Below are 12,809 nucleotides of genomic sequence, written 5' to 3'. Positions count from 1 at the left end.
AATGGCGTTTAATGTTTGTGTTTGCACCGTTTGTTTAACATTAGCATTACATCACCTAATCAACATGATTTAGACCTTAATAATAATTAATACTTCACACTGGTGACTGGTGTGATTTTTTTTATATTTAACCAATGAAATGTATTGACAAGAGACTGTCAATTGACTTTTGATTAAACAACCCTAAACATGGGATCCATTTGAACACAGGTTATTTTTCCAGTTCCTGAAAGGTAACAGTTTTGCCTACAGCCTACAAGGTTTCCTCTCGACAGCGACAGAATACACATCCACTTCCAGCACTCACTCAATCTAGCCTTTTGTTTGGGATCACTGCGCTCACACACACCAATGAATATTAATGGCATTTAACTTAATGAAACCTGCTTTATTGAATTCTGCTCGTATTGTATTGCATCAGAAGAGATGCTACTGTATCACTGCAGCCAATGGAAATATTATCAGACAGAGTGATTGTCCTCCTCATACTTGAAGTTCAAATTAGGTCGACCAAGCCTGTGAATATTGATGGGAGTTGTTGTTACTACCTGATTACGTATTGTATTGTATGAAATTGTCTGAAATTATGTTAGCAGGGAGATCAGTCTCATTGGTGGTCCGTTGGGAGATGTTATTCTGCTTCATAAATTATCTCATTCTGGTCACATACAGTTGGAGGCCATCGATATTGTCCTTTTCTTTTTGCTGAGGTTTGCGTGATCTGCGCAAAAGGACAGTTAACCCATTTTGGGCGGGAACCCCTTTTGGTGTTTTAAACATTATGTTATAATTTAGCTATTGAAAAATAGCAGATCTACAAGCTCATAGCGCGCCACCGAGTGGCGCGCTACGAGCTTGTAGGTCTGCTATTTTTGAAAAATCGTGAAAAGGATTTTTTAAAATTTTGAGGTCAGGCCTAAATGGGTCAAATGATAAGGGACAATATCGGTGGCACCCAACTGTACTCTGGTTTGCCATCTTTCATACAGAGAACATAAGGGATTGTCTACTTAATTAGATCATTACATTATGTAGATAATTACATTGTTTAACATAATTGCATTATTTCAATGCATTCTAAATGGCTTTAAATGTGTGACTACAATGTGAATGTTGATCTCAGACTTCATCATGTGGCCAGCCTGTGATGTCAGTCATCGTATGACATGTGACTCCAAATCACTGGTGGAAAGTAACTAAGTACATTTAGACTCCATCTTAGCCCGTAGCACTTGCCCTAGCCTCAGCGACCTTACAGGCGTATGCAAAGGCTAAACTTAGGTAGCATTTTATGTAGACATAGCACTCTATAGTCATTGTATACTCGTAGTTTCATTATATAGATATTCCACTGTTTTTACTGGTTCTTAGCTTTCGAATGATTCATGATGACTATTTTGATGTGTTTGATTACCATGTTTTTGTTCTTGCTTACTGTAAATCGCTCTGGATTTAGAGCATCTGCCAAATGCCTAAATTGTATATGTAAATTGTACTCAAGTACTGTACTTAAGTTTTGATGTATTTTTTACTTTAGTGGAGTATTTCCAATTTTCTATATTTTTACTTTGCTTAAAGGATTTTATACATTTGGAAACTTGAGAAATGGGACATTTTGCATAAAATTAGTACTTTTACTTTTGGTTGCAACCGTATGTTTGATGCCAATACTTTGGCCATCATACTACACACAAGGATACAGTACAGATACAGTACAAATGGAACATTTGTGTCTCTTTCTCAGACCCTGCCTAAGATCCTGTCCCAGACAGCTCCAGCCTTCAGCATGTCCAGCTGTAGTTTTGTGGTGGAGCGCTCCAAGGAGTCCACAGCCCGTGTGGTTGTATGGAGGGAGATCGGAGTACAGCGCAGTTATACCATGGAGAGCACGCTTTGTGGCTGTGATCAGGGCAGATACAAGGTGTGTGTGTGTGCGTGCATGCATGTGTGTGTATACAGTATACATTATGTGTATGGCTGTGGGAGAGACTATGCTGATGTACTGTATGTGTCCACCAGGTGGCGTCACACTCTTTCTTCACCCAGTGTTCTTTGTTTTACTCTGGTTTTCCTTATACCAAAATACCCTCTATCATCCCTTCCCTTCTTTTCTCCCTCTCTTCTCGCTCTTTCTATCTATCTATTCTTCCCTTGTTTGCTATTGTCCCCTACCTCTCTTTCTCCTCCCTTCCTCCACATATCCTTTCTTTATTTCTCCATTGTTCTATTCTGTATAATAGCTATAAATTCTTAATTTCCTATCCCTTTCCATCCTTCTTTTGTCCTCACTTACATTCCTCACTACTAGTACTGACTGAGCCGCCTTCGCTACCACTGGGGGTGGCCAATGTCAACATCCGCCGAGCCCAGGGGCAGTCTTGAGTTGACAGTTTGGCGCAGATTATCCCCCCTATTGATTTGCTTTTGATTATTTATCCAGATGTGCAGGAGCTAATGCCCAGTGGCATGGCTGTTTCCCTTCAGCCAGGCCAAGTTTGAATGTTCCCTCTTGAAAGGAAACGTGAAAGGTTTGTGAGGTTAGAGGAAGTCCATGTGTTATTGAAGAGTTGAGTATGGAGAGGCTAAAGGATGTGTGCGTGTGTACATGTGCGTGTGTCCTGGCTGGGAATGAGCTTTAACCATAATGTTTCCACATCAAAAACATAGCACAGCATGTCATGTCCCAGTGTTGGGAATTGGGATGTTTGAAGATGGACATGATCGAATCCTGCTCCCGCCACACACTCCAGTGCATCTGTAGAAACCCTTACATCTCCTTGTTGAGAGTATCAGTTTACCAGATTAAATAATATATACTGTATATACTCAACTGCATGTTTTCTTTTTACAATCTTCTTTCCCTTTTCTCCCAATGTAGTTGTTATGCAAATTCTCAAACTGATCACACGTGTAGTCCCTGTCACTTCTCTAACCCATACACTTGGTCATGTGGGAGAGAGTGCACATGAGTACATGTCTCCTCTAATGCGATACACATGTTTCGCCTGACAGTGAGGCCTTAACACATGCAGAGGAACATGCTATCCGACCCAGTTCTCGCTGTTAATCAACCTGTAGGATTCACTAATACAGCAACAGAGATCATCCTCCTGGCCTAACTCGGCCTTCAAGCTCTGTCAGTTGTGTCTGTTGGAGCACCCGGCCAAGCAGCATTTACTGTATATCATAACTTTATCCTAATATTTGACCATGTGTGACTGTCTCCATTAATGTGTGCCAAAATAACTGTATTCTCTTTAGTGTGCCTTTATGTGTGTGTGTGTGAACTATGAATTGTATTTAACCTCCAGGGTCTCCAGATTGGCACCAGGGAGCTAGAGGAGATGGGAGCCCAGTTTTGTGTAGCCTTGCTCAGGCTAAAAAGGTTGACCTCTCCCCTGGGAATCCGCAGCCACCAACACCTTCTGGATGTGGAGAGTGACCTTATAGAGTCGCGCTGTAAAGTAGTCAGGTACGCGCACGCACGCGCAGTCGCGCACGCACACACGCACGCACGCACGCACGCACGCACGCACACACATACACACCTTCCTCAGTGTGATAAGAAATACAGCACAGCTATGTGTGGTATATATTCAGTTCGGAAAATCACAATCTCTATTTATCTCAAGTTGGTTGGTTGACTCAACAGGGTGTAGTTTCAATCAAGTCCCATGTATTTCCAGAGAAACGTGGATAGCACTGGCAAAATGTTTTTTTGTTTTTTTTAGCAAATTGCCTCACAACATAAATTAATTTTGATTACACATTTATTTAGTTGGTAAGGTTGTGCAATCGCGATATTACATGAGAGGGTGTGCTTTACCGTCATTATTGTCTCTTCGGTGATGTTTACGGAACTTGTGCAAGCACCACATTACTAACCACATCACTGTGGTGCCAATAATGAGGGTAAAGCACACCATGCAGCATACCTTCCTGTAATATTGCTTCATGTACTGTACACATAGAATGTGGTCTTCACATTGGGCTGTGTGCGTTGGTAGCTAGGACACCTGCACCACACAAAGAAACTCCCAAACACGGCTATCGGATAGAGAAATTGATCTCAGTGGAACTAGATGCAGAGAACTAATTCAATAGTAGAAGTGTCGTTGGCTGGGCACTGAAATTTAAAAACAAATGTTTCCAGCATAGCAAATTCAGTGTTCATATATTCTTTTGGGACTCATGGGTATCGTTATGTTCACTAAAATATTTGATCTTTAACCACTTAAACCCTAGTGATGCAGCGCTTTGTGAGCTTGTAGATTGCATATTTTCTGTAAATGTTCACCTCAAAATAGGGATGATAATATGGTTAAAAGAAAAAGCCATTGACTATTTTCTTATCACCAGACATCTGGACGTCTGCTGCTGATATGTGGCACTACTTTTCGAACAACAATGTGAGAAGCTGCATGTACGACAATGAGTTCCTTCATCTATTGATGATATGTGATGGGAACTGTGAAATTAGTCGGGAAATGGGGATGATTAATTGCAGGCATTGTCATTATTTCAGTAAGAAGGCACCCAGTATATGGAGACGTTTCTGATAAACCTTCTACAGTTACACATTTCGTGGTAATGGTGAGACGGGAGACGTAACTGATTTGTTACAGGCAGACAAACCAGTAAATTGGCTTCATACAGTTAAGTCACAGAGACAGTGGTCCCAAATCATACAGTAGTATAGCAATCAATCTTTATCTATTCAACCATTCTACAGAATTCTAAAAACTCTTCCACAAACAAACAGCCAAATATTGTTTGGATTGAGGAGGGTATTCTACACAGTAAAATCCTCAGTGTTAATTTATCAATTTGTAACTCAGAATGTACAAATGTAACCGGGTTTACCTGTGGAAGTGGTGAGAAGTCATGGTATAGCATGGGGGGGGGGGGGGGGGGGCAAAGTCAGGAAAAGATGTCCAGAGCAGAACATGCTTCTTTTACATTTGTATTATACATTGTGATATACTACAACGTTACTAGAATGTCACATGAGCTTTTCTATCTGCCATCATGTAGAACTCAGGCGGTGGTTTTCAAAGTGGGGGGCCACCGGGAGGCGCCAGGGGCCATTGAAAAGGAGAGTAAAATGAAAGGAAGAATAAATAGAATATTAATATAAATAATAATTATATACTATATATAAAATATTGTTCCAGTTTAACCACTTTCAACCTGGCGTCGCTATTTTGGAAATATCATTATTGTCAAAATGATGAAAATGGCCAACCTGCAACCTTTCTAGTTCTAGCTATTTCCACTATTGTTGTTTACTTTCTCTTTGAGGGGCGCTAGCCCCTCCTATGCCCAGCTTTGTGTGTTTGTCTGTACCCCATAGCGATGATTTCATTGGCTGAGCATGGAATATCATATGAGGATAAAGTGAGGACGCCAAAAGTGATTGGCCGGAATGTGATGTATGATGATAAGAGCGCACCTCACTTCACACGAGTGTGATTTTCTTTTTAAGCCATTTTTACAGCAGGGTGCTGCAGTCTTAAGCTCAGAGCTTATGGCTATTATGGGTGTCCTTGAGAGGATAAAACCGGCTGAAAAGGTTTAGGGTTAGCAAAAAATTAAGCAAAAAAAATTATAAATAATTTGCCGGATGAAGACCTAAAAGGTTGAAACGTTGCACCAGTAATAAAAGTAAGTTCTTTGAAGCTATAAAACATTGCCCGGATCGTTTTATCCTCTCCTTGATTCTCACCTTGATGTCCAGCACCTGGCCTAAATACAACCATAAGATGTGCACACAATCCTCTCTGAACTATCCGTTGTCCGTATCCTCTCTGAACTATCCGGGTGTCATGGCGTATCATGGCCAAGTTTGAGAACCAGCCTGAATTATGAGTTCAGGCAGTAGACCTTGTATGGACACAGAGGTCAAGTTGGGGCTAGAGCCATCCATTTCATTCTGGTGTCTGTTTATCTTGGGGAAGTGAACAAGGGGAGATTTAATGAGCATTCCTGATGGGTTGGTTTGACCTTGACACTAACTTCTTAAACCTTGTCTGTGGAATTTCTGCAGCCCTGGAACAGAATGTACCAGTATTTTTGCTAATAGCTTATATTGAGTTAATGTTGTACCTTATTCGAAACAAGGTATCCTGCATCCTATATACTGTGTTTAGGACAGTCGAGGGGTGGAGGCAGTAAGTATGTCCGTGCAGTATCTATTTACCGGGCGCACGGCTCAAAAGACTTCATTACAAGCAGAAGCAATGCCAGCAATCACAAAAGTTTCCTTCAGGTACTTTTTTATTTAGGTAGGCATGTTGGGCACACAACACACAAACACGTTAGCAGCAGAATGCTTTCCTCAGCGTGATAGGCAATATAAGTGTAGCACTAATAAAGGGGACCTAGTTGTCACAATCTATTATCCTTGTAAAAGTGTTTATTCATTGTTGGCTTGCATACAAGCAAGATTGTGTCTGCTCAGGCCATTTTATGTGTTTCGCCAAGGTCTCCAGTATAGGTTTATGTGCTTGTGGTGCACATACCTGTAAATGTAAATACACTTCAGTCCAACACCACAAAGCAACCACGCCAAACCCGGGTCTCTAACCATATAGGTTATCTACACTTCTGTCTCAAATCCTCTGTGATCTCCCCTCCATGCAAGATTTCATGAGAGTGGTTGATGTGGGAAGCCTTTAGTACACTCAACCACTTAATACTCAAGTCTCTGGCTCTCCCAACCTACTCTCTCCTCTCATATTGAGTTATTCATTTATCATTTATGCATCCACTCATTGGGGGACACACAAAGTGTTTTGGGGTTTTGTGATTGTGCTGCGAGAGTGTTATTTGCATGCGTGTCCTCTGGGATCGTCTGCTCTCTCATCCCAGGTTTATGGGTTTTTTATGCACAGGGTTTGATGCGGTACCACTTATCCTTTAATAGGTCATCATAACAATGATATCATGACCACATACAGAGGCAGCTGCTGCAGCTGAGTACGTACTGGAGTGGGAGGAAAGAGTGGAGGTGATGATGTGTACGCGTGGCTGCGCACGCCCAAGATTTTACCTGGTTGTCTGTTTATAATATGTGCATGTGCCGTGTGGATGCATAATTGTATCTGTTTAAGACGGTAGGTGATTGTCTGAACAGGTGCACGAGAGCTAGTATGTGCGTGTGTGCATGTGTGCGTGCGTGCGTGCATGCCTTGTGTGATCGTGTGAGTTGACAAAATCAGGATTGTGTGAGTTGACAAAATCAGGAACATGGTTACATGTGAGCATAGTATGGTGTGTTTTGTACAGTATGTTGTGTGCATGTAGAGATGCAGACAATGCTGTTCTGGGAGGAACAAATGGTGAGATCCCAGAGCGCAGTAACAAAGCAACCATTACAGGCCATTATTGGACACTCTTGTGTGTGTGTGTGTGGGGGGGGGGGGGTGTTGCGTGAGCGATGCGTGCGCGCTGCATCACTTCTACTGTACACACTTACTGTACTCCATCACCATATTTCTCTAAACACACACACACACACACATGCGCACACCACTCCATGATAATCCACTTTGTGTGTGTGTGTGTGTGTGTGTGTGTGTGTGTGTGTGTGTGTGTGTGTGTGTGTGTGTGTGTGTGTGTGTGTGTGTGTGTGTGTGTGTGTGTGTGTGTGTGTGTGTGTGTGTGTGTGTGTGTGTGTGTGTGTGTGTGTGTGTGTGTGTGTGTGTGTGAGAGCGAGAGGGTCCAAGGGGGAGGGGTGGGAGGTCAACGTCTGAGCCCCTCTGATCGACTGTCTCCCAGGGATCACATTTCAGACCATTAACACCATTAAAAAGCCACTAAAACCTCAAAGAACACTGTAACCATTTAACCATTAAGACGCACTGGGAAGGAAACCAAGCGTGTCAGTGACAGCGCACGGCCCTCATTTGTTAGCAATATTAAAGTGTTATTCTGTTAGATCTGAAGGCCTTCATCATCTGTGATTGTCTTGTGTTTCAGTGTGGATTGTTGAAATTCGCCATGCATATTTCTTTTCAAGAGTCAACATGATTGATTATTTGCTCATTGAGCTGTGCAACAAAAAACTGACAAAAGCAAAAATACTATCCGCTCACTCCTATAGCACATACTGTAATGTTTAAAGTATAAAACTGTGTGCTTCGGGTACTTCAAGTGCTTTAAAAACATTTTCCCTGCACAATGATTTAACGACACAAACCCTGGCGTCCCTATTCTGGGCATGTCATAATAGGATAACATTCATTGAAAATAGATTTGAAATATATTTAATATGCTTGACTTTAATGGTGCAAGTACCTAGAGAACTTTAGCACTTTATAATATTTGTATTTTTTTATCTTGTCATGTTGTATGTATTGTCCAACCCCTCTTAATTCTCCATTCATGATACTTCAAAACTTAACTTATGTGGCCATGCAACAGCTGCCATGTTTCCAGTTTGCACCGTAAACTCATGTCATGTATCATACTGTAGTTTCCGCTGAGAGTGTCATTTGTCGTCACGTAGCAGCAGCAGCCCCACCACCTACGTGATGGACGAGGATGAGCCGTCCTTCCTGGAGGAGGTGGACTACAGCGCCGAGAGCAACGATGACGAGGGCGACCCCGAAATCGACCCCAGCAACGACCTCCAGGACACCCCCGTGCACCTTGGCCATCTGTCCGACTCCGAGACCAACCACAGGGACTGACATGCACAGCTTTACCCCTGGAGCAAGGTGGGAAACGGACACCAGTCATATGGATGGCATTTTGGAATAAAACTATGGTGTTTTTTAAGATGATGTTGGTGAATCTTGGAGCCAAGCTGTCTTAGTGGCCGGTGGATAAAATGGTTAGATTCCCCAGCCTGCTCTTTGCCACTAGTCGCTAGCCCTACAGGCCTATCAGTATAGAGCGTCGCAGTCCCGCCCCCTACCATGGACCAGGAAATGATTCTCCGTTCATTTTCCTCATAGACATTTCAGAAAGTATTTATTTAAAGACGTTTACGCCGCGGACAAAGCCAACTCGAGTCGTGACAAATCATGACAACAAACACAATTTTTTGGGCCGAACAAATAATTAGAAAGAAGAAAGAAACGGCAGGTTACAACACTTTTTTTGTTGTTTTTCTTCTTTGTAATTATTTGTTTGGTCCAAAATATTGTTTGTGTTGTCATGAGTTGTCACGACTCGAGTTGGCTTTGTCCGCGGCATAACCGTCTTTAAATAAATACTTTCTGAAATGTCTATGGAAAAAATGCATTGGGATTCATTTCCTGGTCCATGGTAGGGGGCGGGACTGCGACGCTCTATTGTAGCTATACTAAGCACTAGTTTGACCTGGGTTGTATCACTAGTGGTCCCTAATTTGAATGGGTTCAGGGAGGTCTTCTCTGGGATTGGTTGATCTCAGCTAGCACAGTGGAAACAACCAGACTGCTCTTAGAAGTACAAACCAAATGTATCAAAGAGATGTAATACAGTATGTTCTTAGGCGTAAAGGACACTAATGAATTATTCACCCAGGTTCAAGCTTCAGCAAACCATGAACTTCAACCCCTGACAGCTAACCCTGGTCTTCTTAGACACCATTCACTGTATAGTCTCTGAGCCACACTTCACTTACCAATGCCTCCAGTTGGTCATCCTTAACTTGAACCCCTTGCTGACCTTCTAGACTGGACTAGCTACAGCACCAATTATTACTACCTTACATTTCAGGTGCATGGGCCGCCGGCCAGTGTATCCAAACTTGGGTTCTCTTTGAAGTTTCCTCACTTTCAGCCTCTGCTTATTTGTTCTAATAGTCTTTACAAAAGAAAAGCAATGTTGATTGCAGGGAACTAGAACACCAACCTTATTTGTTTTACCTTTTACCTTTTTAGCACACTGTTCTAGTTGTCTTGTCATTTCATTCCATCCATTTGATGGTTTTTAATCTTCCTTCCTTCCTTCCTTCCTTCCTTCCTTCCTTTACTTTCATTCCTCTTTAGTTCTTTCTCTTCTCCTTCTCTCCCTCCCCGTCTGTTACAGTACATGTCAAGGCAATGGTGTCGAGGTTGGATTCCTGGGATGAACCGACAACCTTGGCAGAGATTATAATCCAGAAAATCTTTATATGTTGAGCCGCAACGCAAGTCTGTTTGCTTGTCTGTCTGTATGTCATGCTGTCCACAAATATATCCACAGAAGGTGCTGAAGAGGCTTAATTATGCACACCTAGGTTTATTTAGAGCTAGGTACAGGTGTTGTAGTAAGGTCATTTTAAAGAGGGAAGGGGAGTTATTTTAGCTACAGTTGTTCGTGTGGTCCCAGCTTTCCGAATTAGACCAGGCCCCTAGATTTTACACCTCCTGTACCCCTTCGTCCACCCCACCCCCCCTGACCCTGGTACACCATGGATCCTGTAGTAGTCCATGGCCTATTTGCCTTGCTAATCTAACAGTGAGACATATTTAACTACAATAGAATGTTCACATCTTTAACGAGACAAAATGTCATATGGTACAACACATGAAGTGCACATACAGTAAGTTATAGTGTACTCACACTCACTCAACACAAGCTCGCACAGAGAAAGTTTTTGTTGTTGAGTGTCTTGAACTGTGTCTGCTGAAATTGACATTGGTAACCTTGGTGGTGAGGGTTGAATGTACGATATTTTCACACACTGGTCACTTTTTCCGAACGATAGACAATTCTTGCAAAGTAAGACCAAGCAATTATAGCCGTGATGTACAAATAGCATGAGCTGCAAAAGCAGAGAAAGCTTTTGCGCTGTGAATAATGCTGTACTATAAAACAAAGAAGCGGAACAATGGAGATAAAAAATAATAAATAACATACATCACTTGAAGTGAATAAGTAACTTTTTGCAAAAGCTTCACCTTACTTCACCTCACAAGGTTCCAAAGTGCTGAGGGCTCAGCCCAAAGCTGATGTTTATACGTTAAATCGTATACTGGAACTTTTTTCTTGTCCAGTCTGTGTGTAGGCTTTGTGGATTTGCACGTGAGACACAATGTATAAGAGTCAATAGTACAATATGATTGAAAGAATGGTGCTTTATTGAGAGTCAAATGTAGCTGAATTGATATTTGAATTGTTATTAATTATTTCTTTAATAGTTAATATGGTTAGTAAAACAAAGAAAATACATTACCATATTTTTACAATTTTCGCATGGCTGTTATAAGTTGTTTTTATTTTCTAACGTGTGTGTGTGCGTGTGTGTGTGTGTGCACGCGTGTGTGTGTGCGCGTGCGCAAATGAGTGTGTGTAAAATGTGTCTCTTAACCACTTAAACCCTACAGTATATACTTCGTTGAGCGGAGTTTTTTCCCACTACACCAAATATCTTCTCCAAAAATAGTACATCTGTAAACTCACAACGCAACACATTGACTTGTGACACATTTTGAGCTTGTACAGTAGATCTGATTTTTTTTTTGCCGTTTGCCCCAGAATATGGACACTAGGGTTCATGTGGTTAATCATCTTTGTATGTGTCTGATAAGTGTGATATCGTTGCTGTCAGGCAGAAACATTTTATCTCCATATTTCAACTTATTCTTTTTTTTTAATAAAGAAATGCCCTACTTCCTACTTAATATTGAACCAATGAAAAGTATTAAGTAATACTTTTTTTCCCCATTTCCTGAAAAGTAAAAGCTTTCGACATACCTGTGAAAGGTTTCCTCCTGACAGTGACGATATGAGAGAATGTTACAGTATGTTGTGATAGAACCGTATGAGAGACTGTTACAGTATGTTGTGATAGAACCGTATGAGAGACTGTTGCAGTATGTTGTGATAGAACCGTATGAGAGACTGTTACAGTATGTTGTGATAGAACCGTATGAGAGACTGTTACAGTATGTTGTGATAGAACCGTATGAGAGACTGTTATAGTATGTTGTGATAGAACCGTATGAGAGACTGTTACAGTATGTTGTGAAAGAACCGTATGAGAGACTGTTACAGTATGTTGTGATAGAACCGTATGAGAGACTGTTACAGTATGTTGTGATAGAACCGTATGAGAGACTGTTACAGTATGTTGTGATAGAACCGTATGAGAGACTGTTACAGTATGTTGTGAAAGAACCGTATGAGAGACTGTTACAGTATGTTGTGATAGAACCGTATGAGAGACTGTTACAGTATGTTGTGATAGAACCGTATGAGAGACTGTTACAGTATGTTGTGATAGAACCGTATGAGAGACTGTTACAGTATGTTGTGATAGAACCGTATGAGAGACTGTTGCAGTATGTTGTGATAGAACCGTATGAGAGACTGTTACAGTATGTTGTGAAAGAACCGTATGAGAGACTGTTACAGTATGTTGTGATAGAACCGTATGAGAGACTGTTACAGTATGTTGTGATAGAACCGTGCACCTGTTTTATATCCGCCATTATGCTAGGCAGCTAAAACTGTGATTTTCTTTTTTTAATTTACTTTTTTGTTTTGTTTGAGGGGAGGCAAGCTAAAATCGCAAAACCATTTAAGTTAATTGTGACATACTTTGAAGCTTAATGTTAAAACTTAGGGAATAAAATGGCTACTTGAAAAACTAAAACCTGTCTGTCTTTATTCTTTCTTCGCTGCCCATTTATTTCGATAGGTGCAAGAATGCTATTTGGATAGATGTAGTGTATATGTATTTTATTTACATTGATGCTACTGTATGTATGTTATTTAGATATATGCGACTGTAGTTATCTATTCAGGTATGTTGCTTAAGTCTTCTACTTTACTGTTTATAGTGCTTTGACCACTTACCCTGTTTGACAAACGTTCATGGCAAACATGGTTGG

The 12,809-nt window shown here is 41.2% G+C and overlaps 1 protein-coding gene across 6 annotated transcripts in view; it reads left to right on the top strand.

Annotated features, from left to right (window-relative positions):
* The window catches only part of agtpbp1 (ATP/GTP binding carboxypeptidase 1), a 52,407-nt gene extending 41,961 nt beyond the window's left edge, over positions 1 to 10,446 (top strand). For 2 of the 6 annotated variants that reach the window (XM_079515304.1, XM_079515302.1), the window contains 3 exons: positions 1,745 to 1,921; positions 3,312 to 3,472; positions 8,513 to 10,446. In XM_079515304.1, the coding sequence (XP_079371430.1) occupies positions 1,745 to 1,921; positions 3,312 to 3,472; positions 8,513 to 8,693 (519 nt within the window). In that variant the 3' untranslated portion in view covers positions 8,694 to 10,446. Of the gene's footprint in view, positions 1 to 1,744; positions 1,922 to 3,311; positions 3,473 to 8,509 lie in introns of all 6 variants that reach the window. The other 4 variants (XM_079515303.1, XM_079515305.1, XR_013791198.1 and 1 more) reach the window with 3 other exon arrangements.
* Positions 10,447 to 12,809: the final 2,363 nt, after the last annotated feature.

This window comes from Electrona antarctica (genome assembly GCF_951216825.1).
Source record: "Electrona antarctica genome assembly, chromosome: 12".
Lineage (NCBI taxonomy): Eukaryota > Metazoa > Chordata > Actinopteri > Myctophiformes > Myctophidae > Electrona > Electrona antarctica.
Note: the sequence above shows the minus strand (reverse complement) of the source record. Positions and strands in the feature narration are given on the sequence as shown.